The 19,377-nt window shown below is 43.4% G+C and overlaps 1 protein-coding gene across 5 annotated transcripts in view; it reads left to right on the top strand.

Annotated features, from left to right (window-relative positions):
* The first annotated feature begins 4,069 nt into the window (after positions 1–4,069).
* ADAMTS5 (ADAM metallopeptidase with thrombospondin type 1 motif 5) overlaps positions 4,070–19,377 on the top strand; it is a 54,338-nt gene continuing 39,030 nt past the window's right edge. For 2 of the 5 annotated variants that reach the window (XM_027584304.2, XM_027584303.2), the window contains exons 1-2: positions 4,575–6,418; positions 17,206–17,338. In XM_027584304.2, coding sequence (XP_027440105.1) covers positions 5,321–6,418; positions 17,206–17,338 — 1,231 coding nt within the window. In that variant the 5' untranslated portion in view covers positions 4,575–5,320. Of the gene's footprint in view, positions 4,269–4,574; positions 6,419–17,205; positions 17,339–19,377 lie in introns of those variants that run through there. The other 3 variants (XM_027584305.2, XM_027584306.2, XM_027584302.2) reach the window with 2 other exon arrangements.

Raw genomic sequence — 19,377 nt, 5'->3', positions numbered from 1 at the left:
AAAATAAAAAACTCAAGTGTTTCAAATTACGTTAGGCTGGAAATTCCTGATTTTCCATGTGTTTCCAGTAAGGTTTGATTTCGAGATGATTTCCGGAAAATAAAAGGGGAAAAAAAAAAGAACCTGGGTAACTCATAAAAGCAAGTAATATGCGCATAATTGTGTGAGAAAGGCTAAAACAACATTTCACAGCTGGTCAGCATAAAAACTGACTTGTCGGTTTTACTTTACAGATAACACCTGTATGTCTTAAATAATACACATGTACATTATTCATTTGAAGATTTTTATACAGTATAAACTTTCTGTATATAAGAAAAATAAAAATCTATCTTTTCAAAAATTTGTTTTTCGTAATATTAAGTAAAACTGACTCTGAAGTGTATGCTATCCATCACAACAGAGAGAATGCTGTGTAATACATCCTAGGCAGATAGCAGAGACAATAGTTTTAATCAGGAATTGAAGCAAATTTCGCTACCAAAAAAAAAAAAAAATTATCTACTACGCCTGTCTCAAGAAAGTTTTCTTTGCAAAAGGCAAAGAGAAGTTGGTGTGATACCCCCCTCTTACTATTCCAGCTTTATTCTCAGGACTTTCTATGCATGGGTCAGTGTAGCCTAGAGGGGAAACTGAGTTAGGGGTGACTGTGTGTGCGTGCATGCATATGTTGATGTGTATTATGTGTCCAATGTGTGCGAGATTGTGGATTGGCGCGTCCAGGTGCATGTTAGACCATTGTGGGAAATAAGATTTGTAGAAGGAGGTAAAGGGTTGGGAAAGGAGAGAAGAACTGATCAGGTAGAGTTTCATCCTCTAAAAATTTAGGATTCATATCAAAGCTAACATAGTAAATACACTCCTTTCCATATTCCCTATGTGTACTCTTTGGTTTTGTTTTGCTTTGTGGTGAGAACATTTAACACAGAAATGTACCCTCAATACATTTTTAAGTGTACAATACAGTACTGTAAAATGTAGGCACGATGTCGATGATGTACAGCAGATCTCTAGAACTTATTCATGTGGCAGAACTGAAACTCTGTACTCTTTGAACAGCAATTCCCCATTTTCCCCTCTCCCTGGGCTCTGGCAGCCACCAATCTGCTCTCCACTTCTATGAGTTTGACGATTTTATAGGCGATAACATGGATGAATGTGGAGAACATTCTGCTAAGAGAAATGAGCCTGTCACAAAGAAACCAATACAGCATAATTGCACTGCACGAGGTGACTAAAATAACCTCTAGTTCTGAAGCAAGTCTTCTGAGAACTAGAACTTGCAAAGCTGAGTAGCGCCTGAGAGAGGGCTGGCCCGGTGTCTTTAAGGCATTCCTAAAGGGCCTTAACCCCCAGGGGGTGGGGGGAAGTTTCTGCTCCCTGCACCCACCACCAGACCTCAGAGGGAGATGATACTAAGGAAGCTCAAAAGTCAGCAAGGCCAGGGGTAGGGATCTTGATGCGGGAAAGGAAAATTATTGCACGGAGTTGAGAGGCTGTGATTCTCCTCCATGGGAGGTAAGGACCAGGTGTTTGGTTAGAGTGCAATGTTTTATTATCAGTTATTTCCTCAGTAAAATTATAGATGGGGAGGGGGAGGAAATGACACTTTAACAAATGAAAATTTGAGCAAACACTACTTAGGAGGATACACAAACCCTATGGACTGAAGCTGTCCTGGAAATACATCGCTCAGAGCACCTGTAGTTCTTCTTTTGCTCTTTTCCCTCTCTATTTGCATTTTCCAGCTTGCACTCCCAAGTATCTCCTGGTAGGATTGGTTCCATCTCTGAACTGTGAGCTGCTCTGAACGTTAGTCATGGCTTATTCATGTTTATGTGCCTCCAGAGAACTTCACACAGCAGGGCCGCCAGCCCTCAACAGATATTTGTTGAACTGGATAGATTTTAAGAGGTGTCGTAGACTGAACACCAATGGAGAGAGTAAAGTCTTCAGGATTCAGGAGAACTGGCCGCTAGTGGACTTTTTATCCATGGGCAATCACTTTGGTCTCTATTCTTAGCTTCTTATTGGTAGATGGAGGAAGTTGCCTTACATGATCTCCAAGATAACTTCCTACTCTAACTGTCTGGCATAGAAAGTCTCGCTTCCTTTTCGGAAATGTAAAACTATATATCAGGTGTGATCACATCCTCCATAAATGCAGGAAAAAGTTCTCATGAAAAATGTACAAATACAACTGTTTTTTGGAATAATGAAAGACTGAAGTGGCAATTAGTCCACCTAAACACGACTGCTAATATATTTTAGCTTTCTACTGTAAAAAGAAAATAAAAACTTGGACGACTCTCATCCAGTGCAAATTACTTCCTTGGACTGACAAGACATTCATTGTTCTGGAACACAGCACTTCATCCTAATCCACTAGGGTAATATTTGAAAAGTATTACCAAATGAACTTCCTAAAGTATCCAAGTTACTCTCACAGAAAAATAAAAATTATACCCAAGGAGAAATTTTCTGAATATGTAAGAATTGACTCATTATATTTATAAGCTGTTTATGTGCCTTTCTTTGTGAATATGTGGTTCTAATAAGTATTTAGTACTTGATACTCATGATTGGAGCTTTATCTTCTTCTGTCCTGTTCTCCAATATAGTTCTAAACATTTGAATAATCTGAGTATAAATGTCATTATGTAATTAAATTTAGAGGCATAAAATCCAGAGGCATGATTCACTGAAAAATATAGTGGTTTTTGAAAAAGGAGAAAAACTTTCACTAAGAAGAAAATTCATCTGGAGTTTGCTCGCCATAGACATAAGGACCACAAGGCTTTAAGGTTACTGGAAGGACACAGAAGACTACTGGAATCTAGGTTCTCCTTCTTTAAATCCTCATCCTGAACATCTCTGGTTCCTCACAACATTCAACCAGTAGAACCAGCTTTGGGCAACTGACCACTTGGACACTGAGGGATTGTGGAATAAGAAGGGGATGATGGCCTTAAGCAACAGCAATTTCCTGCCAAGTCTGGAGGTAGTTCAGAATCCACTAGGGGTTGTTGGGTGGTCCCCAGTCTCAACAATCATTTCATTTATGCAAGTGAACTAATTCTCAGGATATGCTTCACTCTGCCTCCCAGATGACTGACTCCAGAGGGTTCTCTAGGCACTGGCCATTAGGCTTCATTGCTGGACAATTCTGAGATTCCCACCTGGGCTCACCACCACCCTGAGAACCTCGAATCACCCCAGGACCCTCTGATTCTCTCCCTGAAAAAGTGATCAGGTCTTTTAGCAAGGATCTGGGAAAAACCACCTGCAGCTTAGGGTCCACAGAGGCACCCCTGCTCTCCTCCGCATCTCTGTAAATTAAAGGTAAGAAAGACAGAACTGTGCTAATCATTCCGGATTCACTTTTACTGATGTAATCACTAATTAGCCCTGAAGAATGAAGGAGGGTGGGAGGTCCTCCTGCAGTGACAATGCCACTCACCTACTAATAAGCACCGACCGGAACCCCCTGTGCCCCAGTCTTCTTTTTTTTTTTTTTTTTTTTTCTCCTAACAGGAATTTCTGAGAATGATAGTAAATCAAGGTCTGGAGCGATGAGTGGTTGTTTTCGGGTATCTAATTCTCCTTTAAGCAGGAGGAAGAACAGAAAGTGTAGGCACAAATTTTGCAAATCTTAGGGAAAAAAAAAGCTCAATTTTCTGCCACAGTTAACACTTTCTCGCCCTGCCTTCTTAAAGTAAAGCGAAGGAAGTTCCAATCACCCGGGATTAAGGGACAGATTGCGGGCACCGATGAAAGGCGCGCGGAGAAAGGGAGAGCCCTGGGCTCGCACACAAAGGAGCGGAGTTCCCAGGCGGCTGGCGGCCCTGCCCGGGGCACCGAAGCACTCAGGGCGCAGGGGCGCGCCAGGAAGCGCCTGCGGCTCCCCGGCTGCCCGGCCCCTCTGCTGGTGGCTGGGAGAAGTTAGTCACCCGGGGCCCGAACCCGACGAGCGTCCCAGCGCGCAGAGGCCGGGAAATGAGGAGGGAGGAAACCCGGTACCCGGGCGGCTGGAAGGAGGCGAGAAGAGCGCGGGGCGAGGGGGCGCACGGGAAGCTCAAAGCCCTCGGCTGGTAGATGGAGTTGCAAGGTCTTCGAGACCCGAGCGCAGGGGCGTGCGAAGAGGAAAAACTTGCGGCAGGAACTTCCTACCGAGGGGAAAGAAAAGCAGGAGAGAAGGAGGCAGGGAGAGACTTGAAATGTCTCAGTAACTTTAAAAACACACCAAAACACCCCTTGCAAGAGATGAGGTAAGCCGGGGTTAACCAACCCCGATTGGTTGTGAAATATCAGACAAACCCGGAGCCACTGTGGCTTTAAATGAGGCCAAGTTAATCTGTTTTTCTTACCCCAATACTTTTTTTTTTTTTTTTCCCCTCGCCCTCGCTCCCTCCCTCGTCCCTCCTTCCACCTCGCCGGGTCCTTCTCGGTCTCCCTTTCCTAGATCACCCCCCTCGCCCGCCCTCCCCCATCTGATTAGGCGCGGACCGGGAAGGGTGGGAGGAGTGGGGGAAGCTCTCCCTTTAAGAGGCAGCTTGCAGTGACGAATTGTTGAAATTGCCATTGCAGGATGGCATGCCGCTATAAATTCATTGTTCCACCTCCTCGCATCTTCACAGCGCTCGCGCTGCTCTCGGCGCTCGCAGCGGCCGACTGGGGATGACCGCGGTCAGGAAGACACTGCATCCGAAGGAGCACGGACGCGCCGCTTCACTGGCTCCCCGCAGGCCGCCCCTTGCATTTTTTGTTTTAATTTTTATGGCTTTTTTTCTCTCTTTCTTCCCGTCCTCCTGGTTCCAGTAGAGTCAAGGAAACCCACAAAATAAGAAAGGAAGTGGGCTCCGGAGCTTGGAACCCCCGCCGCCGGCGGGTCCAGAACAGCAAGGGGCGGGAGGCAGCGCGCACCAGTTGCCCGCCTGGTGCGCGGCACCATCCTTACTTTTCTTCGTGCCGCGATAGTGGCTGCACTTGGGGTTGGATTTAGGTTGTTGTTGTTGTTGTTGTTTTCCCCCTTTCCTCGTATTTGCGGAACCTCCACAACCCGGCTTTTCTCTTAATTTTTTCCCTTTTTTCCGGAGCACAAATCCAAACATTTTCCAAACCAACAAAGAAAAGTTCGCACGCTGGCACTGAGGCTGGGACAGGCTGGCGCTGCCGCCGGGTCCCCCTCCTTCCGACACTTGACTCAACCTTGCAAGCAAGTGTGTGTGTGCCCCCACCTCCCGCCCTGGTAACTTCCATAGCGAATAACAAATACCCATAAAGTCCCCGTCGCGCAGCCCCTCCCTGCGGGCAGCGCACTATGCTGCTCGGGTGGGCGTCCCTGCTGCTGTGCGCGCTCCGCCTGCCCCAGGTCGCGGTCGGCCGCGACGCGGCACCTGCCCAGGATAAAGCCGGGCAGCCTTGGGCTGCTGCAGCTGCCGCCCAGCCCCGCCAGCGGCAGGGGGAGGAGGCGCAGGAGCGGGCCGAGCCTCCGGGTCACCCGCACCCCCTGGCGCCGCAGCGCAGGAGCAGCGGGCTGGTGCAGAACATCGACCAGATCTACTCCGGCGGCGGCAAGGTGGGCTACCTCGTCTACGCGGGCGGCCGGAGGTTCCTGCTGGACCTGGAGCGGGATGGTTCGGTGGGCGCCGCTGGCTTTGTGCCTTCAGGAAGCGGGCCGAGGGAGACCCGGCGCCACGGGGACCACTGCTTCTACCGCGGTACGGTGGACGGCAGCCCCCGCTCCCTGGCGGTCTTTGACCTCTGCGGTGGTCTCGACGGCTTCTTCGCGGTTAAGCACGCGCGCTACACCCTGAAGCCGCTGTTGCGCGGGCCCTCGGCCGAGGCCGGGCGAGTGTACGGGGATGGGTCCTCGCGGATCCTGCACGTCTATACCCGCGAGGGCTTCAGCTTTGAGGCCTTGCCACCGCGCACTAGCTGCGAGACTCCCGCGTCCCCGCCGGGGCCTCGCGAGCGCCCCCCGGCGCACAGCAGCCCAGACGGACGCTGGGCGCTGGCCCCGCAGTTCCTGGACCAGTCGGCTCCCTCCTCCGACGGAGGCCAGGGACCCCAGACGTGGTGGCGGCGGCGGCGCCGCTCCATCTCCCGGGCCCGCCAGGTGGAGCTTCTCCTGGTGGCTGACGCGTCCATGGCGCGCATGTATGGTCGGGGCCTGCAGCATTACCTGCTGACCCTGGCCTCCATCGCCAACAGGCTGTACAGCCACGCCAGCATCGAGAACCACATCCGCCTGGCCGTGGTGAAGGTGGTGGTGCTGGGTGACAAAGACAAGAGCCTGGAGGTGAGCAAGAACGCGGCCACCACGCTCAAGAACTTTTGCAAGTGGCAGCACCAGCACAACCAGCTGGGGGATGACCACGAGGAGCACTATGACGCGGCCATCCTGTTTACGAGAGAGGTAAGTCCAACCTGCGTGGGTGGTCCAGGAGCTGGTGCAAGGAGGTAGGTGGACGTCCAGTCTTGCTCACGGCCTCGCTTCTCCCACAGACCTCCTGCCTCTAAGGAGGTGCTTCACTTCTCCTTGCAGGAAACCCAGCCAGCCTTCAGCCCTGCTCGGTAGTCAGGGTCTCCCAGCAGCAATTCCTGCCTTCAATGATTAGCACTGCACTGACAATCCATCAATCAGGCAGGCTGTTTCTAGTCTGAGACATGGTGTCCTAGATGCGTAAATGGATAAGAAGGGACTGGAATGTTTGGGAAAATGTACATAGCTAAATGGGAAGAGGGGGAAAGCAAGTTTGTCTTTGGAATGGGAGATCTCTCTCTCTCTCTCTCTCTCTCTCTCTCTCTCTCTCTCTCTCCCCTCCCCCTCCCCCTTCCTTTCTTTCTTGTTTTGGTGGGGGAGTTCCTCTACTTGCCAGTGAACCTCAATATACAACTTTGTCCAACCTAATGGGAAGGGTTTTGTTGGTTCATCCATTGTAGTCACTTTGATCCACACCTTTCCTTTGTTAAAGGTCCATACCTTCTTCCTTGAATCACTTCTGTGACCTAAGTTGAGGAAAGACTTTCCAAAGGAAGGACTCTTTTTCCCAATCTGGCTTTTTAATGGAGTTCTTACATGTCCACCTGGTGGAATTTCAGTTTCCGGGAAGGAAGGAATTCAGGAGGGCAGGGAGGCAGGGAGGATATGGAAAGTAATCCTGTCAGGTTCCTTAGCAACTCCTCTGCGTAGCCCAATAATGCACCACAAGCACTGCCGGTCCCTCCAGAGCTGCCAGGGAAGGGTCACATCCAGCTTGCATGTTTGGGGTTTGGAGGAATATGTTTCTGAAGCCCCAGTGTGCAAAGATCTGGGCAAAGAGTCAAGACATGAGGAAGGAATGTTTGCCCAGGATTTCCCTCTTTTAAGGAAGATGGTTACAGGACGGGGAAGAAACTGATCTTTATAGGCCCAGAGGTTCTGGGAGGAACACAGTATCTATTTGCTCAATCATTCCATCACCGCGCTAAGTGTGACTTTCAGACACAGAGTCTGGGCTGGTTTGGAGCCTTGGCTTGCTCAGAGCTCTGAGCCTACTTCATGACTCTCCTCTGATTGGCAGCTTTAAGTCATGCCTCTTGGAAACCTGGTAAGAGCTGCCTTTTAAAGCTCATTCTTTATTTTATTATTATTATTATTATTATTATTATTATTTGTAGTGTTTGGGATCCACCCAGGGTAGCTGAAGGATTCTGAAATTTTGAAGTGTCATGCAAAAGCGTGGTATGAAATGGGGCACCCAGAGCTAGGATAGGAAATGCACTGATGGCTTGTAGAAAGCTTCAGAATCACACAGCCCCACTACCTAATTCTCTGTTTTTACTGAGGCACTGCTGGTATGAAGGAAAAGTGTCGATAAATTTGGAATGGAGAAACACTTGTGGTCCATGGGGTGGTTACATAAATGTAAACCACATGTAAACAAGGGTGCCAGAGGGCAACAGTTTAGGAAGAAGCTGCCAGCCCACGATGCTAGGCACGATGGAAAATCTGCCTTCTCATTAAGTGATCTAAAAACCATCCTTTAATTTCTCTGCGCTACATAAATCTTTGACACGGACGAACATTTGTTTTTTAGCCTTTCATATGAAGTGGAGTTCTCCTGTAAAACTAGCCCTTTCTTCTTTGGTTTCCAAGTCTTTTTCTTTTCTTTCTTTCTTTTTTTTTTTTTTTTTTGGTAAGCAGTTTTCCACGTCTGGATTTCTTGCTTTGCTGCATCACAAGAAGCTGCCAAGAAGAAGGCTTCAGAGAGTTTGTGGAAGAAAGTTCTCTAAAGACAGAGGAAAAAATACTTTTGTAAGCACACTACTCCAAAGAGTAGGTCATTTTAATAGTTCAGTTTCATTTTTGAATACAAATGCACATTCTGCAACTCTTAAGACAAATAAAAATTCATAGAAGACCCCATTCCTGCCTACCTCCTGCCCCATCATTTTCCTTCTTCCCAGAAAAAAAGGAAAACTAGTCGGTGGTTCTGAATGATCTGTCTGCTGCTTTTTCTGGATTTGTGTTTTATTTGGATAGTTAGCAATTCTTATTTTCCAAGTTTTGAAACATATCAGTACATTTTAAGTAGATAAAAGCAAGGGAGAAAGAAATCAACGGTCTATCTTAATGTTAATGAGTATTATAATAACATACATTTTCCAAACTAGGCTGCACATGGAAAATATTTTACATGGGCCTTCCCTGGCCTCCCTGCCAAGCAGAAGGATACTTTTGGTAAAGCAAATCTCGTTTAGCTTGTGGTTGGCCCTCTGGTATATAAATCTAACTTGAAGGGAACCAAATATTTGAAAAAGCATGTGTATGGTGAACATATATACTTAATTTAAAAGAATGCTGTTAATTAGGGGGGCTGAGAAAAATATTACAAGACCCTTTCGCAGCACTCATTAAGAGTACTTCAAAATGTAAAGTTAAGCTCCATCTAATACTTCAGACTGTGGAAAATGAGAGGACTAGAGCAGAAATAATCTGAGCTCTTCTACCATAGAAATCAGATATCTTAAGACCTAAAAAAAATGTTCATGACTATTTTTTTCTTCAATGAGAAATACCCTGAGTTGGCACCAGGATCCTACTTTTACAACTCTGTTTTGAATGTAAGAAGTACGTTGCTTAGCAGCCAGACGCCAAGCCATCAAATCCATGTTTTGATGGGCTCTGAGCACTGTTCAAATTTTGTGTCCAGATGTCTTCTCTTAAATTGCTTGTTTTTTGGGCATGAAGCAAACGTGTGAGGATATGTTTTCCACCCCTGTTTACTAGCCCAGGCCACCTTGAACGTTGTGTCTGGGAGTCAGCAGAATAGTGCTAGTAATTCTTTTATCAAACTAACACACTTCACCGAACCCCAGCACTCTAATTAGAGAAACTTAGCACCAGCCAATTTTCTGGAATAGGAGCCGTTTTCATTCTGAAATAGCACTCATGCTGGAATTCACACCACTTCTGCCATCAAACAGTAGAAATCTGATCTCCTCGGGATTTAATTTTGCTTTCCAGAATCCTTTCCTTGTCCCTGGCTTCCTCTTTTATTTTAAAATAGGTTCTTCAAAGACATACTCTTAAACCCACTTTGGAGATCACGCATTCTTCTTTAGAAACAAAAGCCCTACCTGGCGGATGATAAAATCGGAGATTGTTTAACGTCCCCTCATCCCAAACCTCACATGAATCAAAAGCATTGGACTGAAAATGAACCAGCTACAGACTATGCAAAATACAAGGTCTACTCACTTTCGTTAACTATGACTGTGCCAGTTAAAAGGCAATTGTCTCTAACACCTCTCTTTATGGTCTGCCTCTCTTTATGTTCTGGGCCCCACAGAGAGCATTTCTCCTCTACCCGCCAGCGCTTTGTTAGGTTGTGACAATAGAGAGCCCTGAAGGGGGAGACCAGAAGCTAGGAGGAAGAAGAAGGATGTACCGCTTATTTGCTTGCTGACTAGATCGACTAATCCAATTGCATATTTGAGTTCAAATCCCATTTAAAGTCTGAAGTGAACTCTTAGCCAGTATTCCTAGCCTATAGATCGATCCCAATCAATAAAAATCTAAATAACTCAGAAATGGGAAGACTGGGAGCAGATTAAACAGCTCTAGTTGACATTTTAAAAACACATGTGAATTGCAAGCTGCTAAGAGAATAGATCTTAAAGGTTCTCATCACAAAAAAAAAATTGTAACTATGCATAGTGATGGATATTAAAGAGACTTATCGTGGTGATCATTTCACCACATAGACATATATCAAATCATCATGTTGTACCTAAAACCCATATAATAAGTCAATTATACCTCAATGGATAAATAAATAAATAAATAAATAAATAAATAAATAAATAAAAAGTGAAGAATATTCTGAAAAATCTAATGTCCGTTACAGACAATATACCACAACACACAGGAGGATGTACGTCATGATCGTCTCTCTCTCTCTCTCTCTCTCTCTCACACACACTTTTGGTGCATAGCTAGGACTGCCCCCTATGTGTGAGGCACTCGTTTATGCCGCTGAAGGCAGCAAGACAGAATATACCTGTTCCCTGCACCGGGGCTCGTCACTAGGGGAAAGGAAGCAGATGCGCGCACGAGTCTCTCTAATGTTTGGAAAACTGGGGTAAATGTTGTGACTAAGTTGTAAACAAAGTCTGTGAAAAGAGAGGGGAGGAGTAATCAATTCTACCAATGGATCTTTATATAGGCTTCACTACAGATGTACAATTGAATTGGCACTCAAAGGATGGATAGCTTTTATTTGGATTCAGCCAGCTTTTATTGAGCATTTCTTAGGTGCTATCCATAATCATAAACCACTTTACAATTAATCCAGTCTATTATCTGCACCCATACTATCATCATAATTGGACAGATAAGGACATTCATGAAAAGAGATAGTCTTCTAAGAGTAATGACTGCCAAATGGCAGAGAGAGAATGTAGTCTTGTCTAGTGCTCTCTAAACAAAATATTATATCTAATTTATTCAGACAGAATAATAAACAGAGAGGGATTCAGAAATTTGAAATGTGACCCCTTTCATAAGAATCTGTTCCAGGAAACAGGCAAGGAAATGGATAATTGTTATATAGCATGATGATTTTTATGATACATGTGGTCGTTAGATATCATGGAAAGACATTAGAAGCTTGACTAACCTGTCTGGGTTCAATTTGGAAGAAGGTCTAGGAGTTAGCCAGGCCCATAAGGAGGGCATAGGCTTGCAGACATGCCCAGCTATCCTGTGCAATGGCCCAGAGGCAACATGTGAAATGTAGGGGGTTAGGAGTGTTAGCTAGACAATATGAGGACAGAAGGGTGACAAGTACAGTCTAGAGAAGATGATAGCAACTAGATTATAGAAGAAATTGTGTGGAGAGAGAGGAGTTCTCTTCTTTTAAGGACACTAATCCTATTGGATCAGGGCCCCACCCTTAATGATCTCATTTAATCTTCACTAGCTTCTTAAGGGTAAGTTTTCAGCATATGAATCAAGTTTTGGTGGGGGAGACACAAGTCAGTCCAAAGCACCCTGCTTAAGAGTTTAAATTGTAAATTAAATCCAGTGGGAATCTATGGAAAGAAAACAGCAGTGACCAGAAGTATGTTCCAGAATGAGCCTTCCAACATGAGTCGTTGAATTCAACCCAGGGGGAGCCTTTGCAGGCTATTTGAGTAACCTCCAGGAAGAGACTTGAGATGGTCAAAATTAAAGCATTAGCATGAGAAATTGAGAAGCAGGGACCAAATCAAGAAATTTTAAAATGAGGTGGATGTGAGTTCATTAAGCATTTCCAGCAAAAGGAATGTTTGGGCTAAGATTTGGCACCAAAGGGTTGATAAGATATGCAGGAAAGAGTGCACAAGAGGGGTCATAACTGTGCAGTGAAGGCTGACAGGAAGCCTGGCTTGCATTGTGCAAGGTTGAATGCATGGTGCAGGCTAATCAGATCGGGGCTCTAGAACGCAACTGACTGCAGCATACAGGCAGGGGAGTTATAGGAGACAAAGGGACCACTTAAAAGCCTCAGATGACAGTGCAAGCAGGAAGGAATAATGGAAGGAAACGAGAAGGAGTAAACAGTTACCTGCGACATTTGGTAGATGGAATCAGTGACTTACAGTGGCGAATCAGATGTGGCAGGAGAGAGAGAGAGGTACAGGAAAAGATGTCCAGGTTTCTTATCCAACACTTGCATTTTCTTCTTTTTTGGAATATCTTTCTCAGCACACTTTGTGAGTTTTGTATGCTTCTAAATTATTGAGTCTTACCAAACACACCATAGAGATAAAGACCATGCCGTAGTATTTGTCTCAGTAAAGGAATTTACTTGGCCAGGCACAGATTATAAATGTAAAAGATAACAGTAATGTCAAGAAAAGCATGTGTGATGATTTACCAGTATCCTGGTGAAGGTGGTTCAGGAATTGGGATGTTTAGATATAGGTCTGAATTTTGACTTCCCCAGTCTCAAGCTTGCAACTTTGGACATTTACCACCCCTGAGCTTTAATTTCTCCAACTATAAATTGAAGTGTTTTCATTTAATACCAACACAGGTAGAACTGGAAAGATGTAGAGATCAACTGATCCAAATTCCTTATGTTAATGATGAGGGAACTTTGTCTCAAAGCGTGTAAACAACTTACGTAATGACTCTTACGAATGGCGTTAGAATTAAAAAGTGATCTACTTTGTATTCACTGTGTCTAATCGGCTTCCATTCCTGTTCTCCAAAATGATTCTTCCAGGCATCTCCACTCAGCAATCCCTAACTCGCTGCCTCCCTCTCGCCCTTCTTACTTCATGTTTACAGACAAAATGTCCCATCTTGGAACTCTGGGCCCAGACTGTCTTTCCAGCTTCCCCTGATTGCCTTCCACCCAACAAATCCTGTATTCTCCAGTCATGACAAACTTTCTGTCATTCTCCCAAAATAGAACCTACCTTTTACCATCCCCTGATGTATTGATCAGTCTTTCCTAGTTAGGATCCCTTCCTCTAAAACTGTCAGACTTCTATTCATCCCTCGATATCTAGTTACCTCCTTCGAGATATTTTATTGATTCACTCAGGGAGAGCTTGTCGGTTCCTCTTCTGCAGTCCCTCAAAAATCTGTTCATAATAGCATGTCATAATCTGCTTCCCTCTTGGCATATCTGTTCTGCTCACTAGACCGTGATGTTTCTTAAGGTCAAGATCAGATCATATTTATTTATCACAGTGTCAGCAGATTGTGGGTACACATTAACTGTGTTAGGAATAAGTGAATCTGGATCCCTTGGTCCCTAATCCAGCTGGGCTCTGTATGTTCGATATTACCTGGTTGTATTCAGAAGCATGGATAGAGATTGTATGATATGGGTCATTATAATAATCAGACTAATAGACCCGATTAATATAGTTTCTCTTGAGATCTAAATCAAGACCTCTGTGATCGGGGATTGCTGTATAGGTAGCCAGAAAGATAGATGACACCTCAAGAATTGGATGCACAAGATAAATGTAAAATATGGTGTGTAAGTGTATGTGTTTTTTGTTTTTATATTTTTATGCAATCCCAGTTTTTTAAAATATTTTATTTACTTATTTGAGAGAAAGAGTGAGAGAGAGGGAACAGGAGCAGAGTGAGGGGCAGAGAGTGAAGCAGATTCCCCACTGAGCAGGGAGCCTGATGAGGGGCTCATGACCTGAGCAGAAGGCAGACACTTAACTGACTGAGCCATTGTATGTTTGTATAATACATATAACTTAAATATGTAACACACCAGATTAATTCTTCTATCACTAATCCCTCTTCATAGGAGTTGGGAAGAGAGACAGACATCTAAGACTAGTTAAACCCTCTTCTGTGTCCTTCTCTTGAATTCCATGCTTTACCATGCTTACGAGATGGGAATATCTATGGAAACAGAAGTCGCTGTTATTTAACTTCAGATTCCATTGTACAAGGTATTCTTGATTAATTTGGGCTTCTATTGTTGCAGTTGTGATGACATCTGCTCTTCTCCCCTTGTGTTTCTTTTGGCTCCTTCCCTCAGTGTGTTTATGCTGCTTGAAAGACCAGCCTACCAGTCAAGGCTAGAAATCCTACAGCCTCTATTACTCATTCTACTCTGTGCATTCTCATGTGTGCTTGGTTCACTTTCCCCACCCAGTACTGACCACTGGGATTTGCTAAGTTGCACAGTCTTCTGGGCAACTGCTTCTCATGGTAGCATACTTCACTGGATCCCTGCCCCCTACTCCACCCAAAAGAATAGATCTGGGTGCTACGAGGCCTTCTAAATTACATGATGAATCACAGATATTGACATATTCATAGTCCTCTAAATGGCTACACCTGGTGAATGGTCACCATGTCAACGACCTCCTCGTCAAGTCTTCATTGGTCTTGCTGACCATCTCAGCTCTGTTTTTGAGTTACATACATACTTTTACAACCCTTCCATTTTACTAAATCTTCCTTTGCATTGCTATCTACACCATAGTGAGAAGATATTGATCTTGCATGAAAAGAACCATCTTTAACATAACAAAGATGTAACTTACCTTCTATCTACACTGACCAAGCAGAAAAACTGTAAGCACTTGTAATTTAATTAGCTTTTCTGTGGACAGTGTATGTGATTCACATTTTCCCAGTATTCACCTGCCTCCAGATCCATAAGATGGATGGATGGATGATAGATCGATAGATAGATAGATAGATAGATAGATAGATAGATAGATAGATGATAGATAGATAGATGCTATTGCCACTTTAGTTTCCTTACTCCTGTTCTGAATTAAAAAAAAAAAATCCTACAAACTTTAAATAAGGTTTGCACCTGTAAATGTTGTTATAAATCTCCACCAGTAAATAGACATGAGTGTGATGTGCTGTATTCTTAATAATTCGATGCACAGGTTGAGTTTTAATCCATTGAAATGAACCTTGGATCGCAAAGAAATACAGACATTCATTGTAAATCTTGGGAATGAAACCATAACAGGGCTGTCAGGGTTTGAAATTCTGTGAATGAAATTGAGAGGTTGCCAGTTTACATAATTATTGTTACAAAAATATATAGAATATGGCCATGTCGTCAAGGGGTTTTTTTCAGTGTGGTTAAAAAAAAAACTGCTTCTGTTCACAATTTTGTCACATGCACACATTTCTATGGCAAAGGGCCAAATGCATTTAATGTAATTCAAGGGTAACAAGGACAGTTGATAGCCTCTAATGAGCAACTGCTACCAGCAACAGAGAGATACTAAGAATCCAGTTTAAACTCTATTCAGAACAGGAGGGCCATTTCCATTCACTGTGGTTCTTCATCTGAGCTTATAAATGACATATGGAATAAGAAGGGGAAACAATTCTTGCATTTTATTATTTGAAGATAACGAACCCCAAATCGTGAAGATAAACATAAATCTCGGTTTAAAAAAATGTGTGCAGAAATAACCTACGGTGTCTAGCAATGACAACTGAGTCTTTCGTCTTAAAGTTACTGAAATGATCGGAGAAAAACTGGATTAAAAACGTATTGTACTATATTATTATCTCAAAGACTGATTATTATGCGAAAGCGTGTTCCAATTTCAATTTTAAAAACTACTGATTTGTTCTCAACAGCTGTAATTTGAGATCCCACGGATGACATATGAGGATACACAGGAAACTTGGGGAAGCTATTGCTGGTTTGGTGACTTGATTCACCAAGGCTACTCAGCCGAGATTTCCACTGTCTGAAGCTATAATAACATGGTGGCAGCAATGTAATTCATCACAGCTAGGATCTCATAATATATAGAACACAATAAGGACCTGAAAATGTACTAGAGAGATCATAGGGTATATCTTTTAGATATTCTTTACCTTGGTTAGCTTTGTATGCAGCAACATAGGGAAGAGTTAGAAGAGTATGTTGACATTGAGTAGGTGACATTGGTTATGTACTAATAACATCTTGCACTGACTTCCGAGAATCTGTTGAGATCTTGCTAGCATACTGCGTATTAAGGTGTGCAAGGTCTACATTGCATCTGACTGTATGTCACAATTCACCTCCATTAAGCAAATGTTCGTTGAGTTTGTAGCATAAGCCAGACATTGTGGTAGTTGGGGATACAAAGATGGTAGCTGTAATCTTTCATAATAATTGATGTTTTTTTAAAAAATTCTTTCCTTCGACGATTATTCACTTACGGCTTACTAGGATATTGTCTTGCTTTTTTGGATGTAAATGTACATGATGTTAATTAATTTTCATTGAAAACAGTAGTCAAGCATAAGAAGTTCTAATGTCTCTTAATGCTCAAATAGCATATAAGGGAAAGCTGTTCATTACAAATCTATCATGTCAAAAATTTTGGTTTATTTTTTCTCTTTATGCTTCATAACTTAAAATTATCTTGTGACGTCTCTTTCATCCAAATTGATCATTTTTAATGAACATTTTAAGGGGGTGTAATCATGTTTTTCTTTGAGAATCTCTTAAGAGCTCTACGACTTCTCACCAAAAAAATGCACACACTCACTTATACAAACACAATATACTCCATATATTTTCTGTGGATTGATCAAATTGAGAAATCTACATCTTCAATCTACATGAAATGCTATGAGTAAGAGCGTATACATTTTTGAAGACACAACCTATGAAATTACAGCTCCATTTGGAAATTGGGAGATGATCTTTCCAGGAATTACACTTTTGGATTACAATTTAGTTTCCCGTTTGAATTACTGATACACTGATATTTTGCCACAAATAGGTGGTTGCAGTTTGCCCCAGTGATGGAAAATAAATTATTAGGCCAGGCTTCTGATAAATTTAACATGAATTCAAGCCAGAATATTAGGGCTTTAGTAAGCCGGACTCTATGTGAAAGTGATCCCAGACAAATGTGCCTGCAGATACGCAGCAGAGCTTTGGGAAAGCTGCAGCGGCTGTTGTAAGGGACCAACCGCAATCCTAGGACATCTTTTTTAAATGTAATTGAGTCCCATCATCCTTCTGTGCCTCTGGGAGCCAGAGAAGCATAGAAGAGTCGATGCCGTTAGTTTATCTTTGGACCATTTCCAGAGCTGAACAGGTGATACCATAAACATAGCCCACTCTTGCCGTTTGGAGTGAGCAAGTGGCTCTACAAGGTGGCTCCTTCTGGATGTAAATTGATTTTAATGATTTCTTTCTTTCTCCCGGGCAGGATTTATGTGGGCATCATTCATGTGACACCCTGGGAATGGCAGACGTCGGGACCATATGTTCTCCGGAGCGCAGCTGTGCCGTGATTGAAGATGATGGCCTCCATGCAGCATTCACTGTGGCTCACGAAATTGGTATGCAGCGCCTTTTCCCTTCCCTCGCCAAATCAAACACTCCTAACAGCTGCAACAGGAACCAAAATACTTGGCAATTAATTCCAGATTTCTCCAGGTTCAGATGGACTGTTGGGGATTACATTTGTTTACATTTGCACTTTTAGGGTTAACTAGTTAGGGAGGAGGAAGGCAAAGCCAGGCACACAGTAGATGTTTCCTTTTTGACAGTGTCATTTGAGAGTTTAAAAGAAATTTGCTACTGATCCTGTCTTCTTAAGCATCCGGCCATGACTCTTAGATGGAATTTGTCACAGTTGATTATGGAATGCAGGGATGTCCCTCTTAAAAGTTACTCGAGGCTCTACTGACTCATTCAGGGCTAATCAGTTTGCACAGAAATTTGTCAGGTTTATTCCATTGTGAGTGATCAGAGCTCCTGTCAAAGGTAAACAATAGCTCATGGTAAACAGTCCTGTCTCCTTTTTTAATAGCCAAGACAGTGAAACCAAGACCCTCAGGCAACAGGGTTTGTCTTCCAATGTCCCCTGATTTGTGTGTCCTAAGAAACACATCTGAATCTTACAATTAGAAATTTAGGACTGAGTTCGTTGTTGAAAAATATCCCACCAGTTAGGAAATGTGTTTCCCAGGCGATGACCCAGGCTCGGTGTATGAGTACTTTAGGACTTAGGATTAGACATTAGAATCAGACACATTTGGGCTCAATTCTTGCTAGAATACTTTCTACTGGTCTTATTATTTAAACTCTCAAAGCTTGTTTTCATATCTGAAATACAGGAATAATGGTGCCGATTTCATGGAGTTATTTGAGGGACCAAATTGGGTAGGTTATAGATACCGGTTGTTATTTAGACCCACATACACTTCTGTTTTTGCTTTTTAGTTAACTAGTTCATTTCATTTTAAATGTATGTGTCACCTTTTATCATCATCCTTTCGGGAGCAAAGTACGGTCTGATACCTTTTTTTGCTGTATTTCTATTAAACGGATTTAGTTTTTAACCTAAAACCATAATTTTTAAACAAAAATTAAAGCTTCTTTTTCACATTCCTGGTAGTAGTAGGCAGAGAACATTTCACAAGGGGTAGATTTCTAGCTGCTATGTTTTCTTTGGAAAGTTAAAATAACTTCAAAGCAAAGATGTCATTGTGTAAGGCAATTTACATGTTATTAATTAGACTTCTTTAGCCTCAAGATGGAGCCCCGTCTCTGCCTCGATGGTCTCTGTTTGGTCTCATGCAAGAGATTCAGACATCCAGTCTCAGTCTCTCATCTATAAAGTGGGCTAATAATGAGGTGTGACTCTCTGGTGTGCTGCTCTAGAAGACCTGGCATATCCTAAAAGCTTTTTTAAAACAATAAGCCACCTGAGCTTCTGGCCTGGGAATATGTTTTCAGTTATCTCTCATTCATACCTATTAAACTGATAATAAAACAGCCAGATATAGATCCTTAGTATTTCTTACCCATCTATGTCGGTGCACGAGTCAGTGGGAGAAACACAAGAGCTGCCCAAGGCAACATTCAGAATGTGCAGTGGAAGCTAAGAAGAATTAGCCCAAATCCTTGAGAGGATTGTAATTGAGCAGAGATGATTTCAAAAGTACACCAGTAATTAATCACCATTATTCAGAGTGATGGACGTTCCAAAAGAAAGGTCCTGAATCCCTGGGTAGGCAGAGGCTGGTTCGTTTCGGACTGGGTAAGCAACACAGTTGATTTGTGGCATCATCCATCCATAAGATGACGAGCCCTAAATCCTGATCTCTCAGGAAGGGATTACAGAGGTCTTGAGGGAAGGGCTATCTTTTCCTTCAATCCTGCAGTGATCCGCTCTCACACATTGTTAGCATTGGGGAGGTTTCTCTGTAAGAATACCACTGTGGCAGTAAATGCAACTTCTCTCGGGCTGCTGCACTGACTCTCAAGACAGCTGGGCTGGAATGAAGAACCTTCTAGCATCACCTTTCCCGGCCCTCCTGAATTCCTAAACCAGGGGTTGACACCAGCCGACCCAGCAGTCTGAGAGGTAGGA

This window comes from Zalophus californianus, chromosome 1, assembly GCF_009762305.2.
Source record: "Zalophus californianus isolate mZalCal1 chromosome 1, mZalCal1.pri.v2, whole genome shotgun sequence".
Classification (NCBI taxonomy): domain Eukaryota; kingdom Metazoa; phylum Chordata; class Mammalia; order Carnivora; family Otariidae; genus Zalophus; species Zalophus californianus.
Note: the sequence above shows the minus strand (reverse complement) of the source record. Positions and strands in the feature narration are given on the sequence as shown.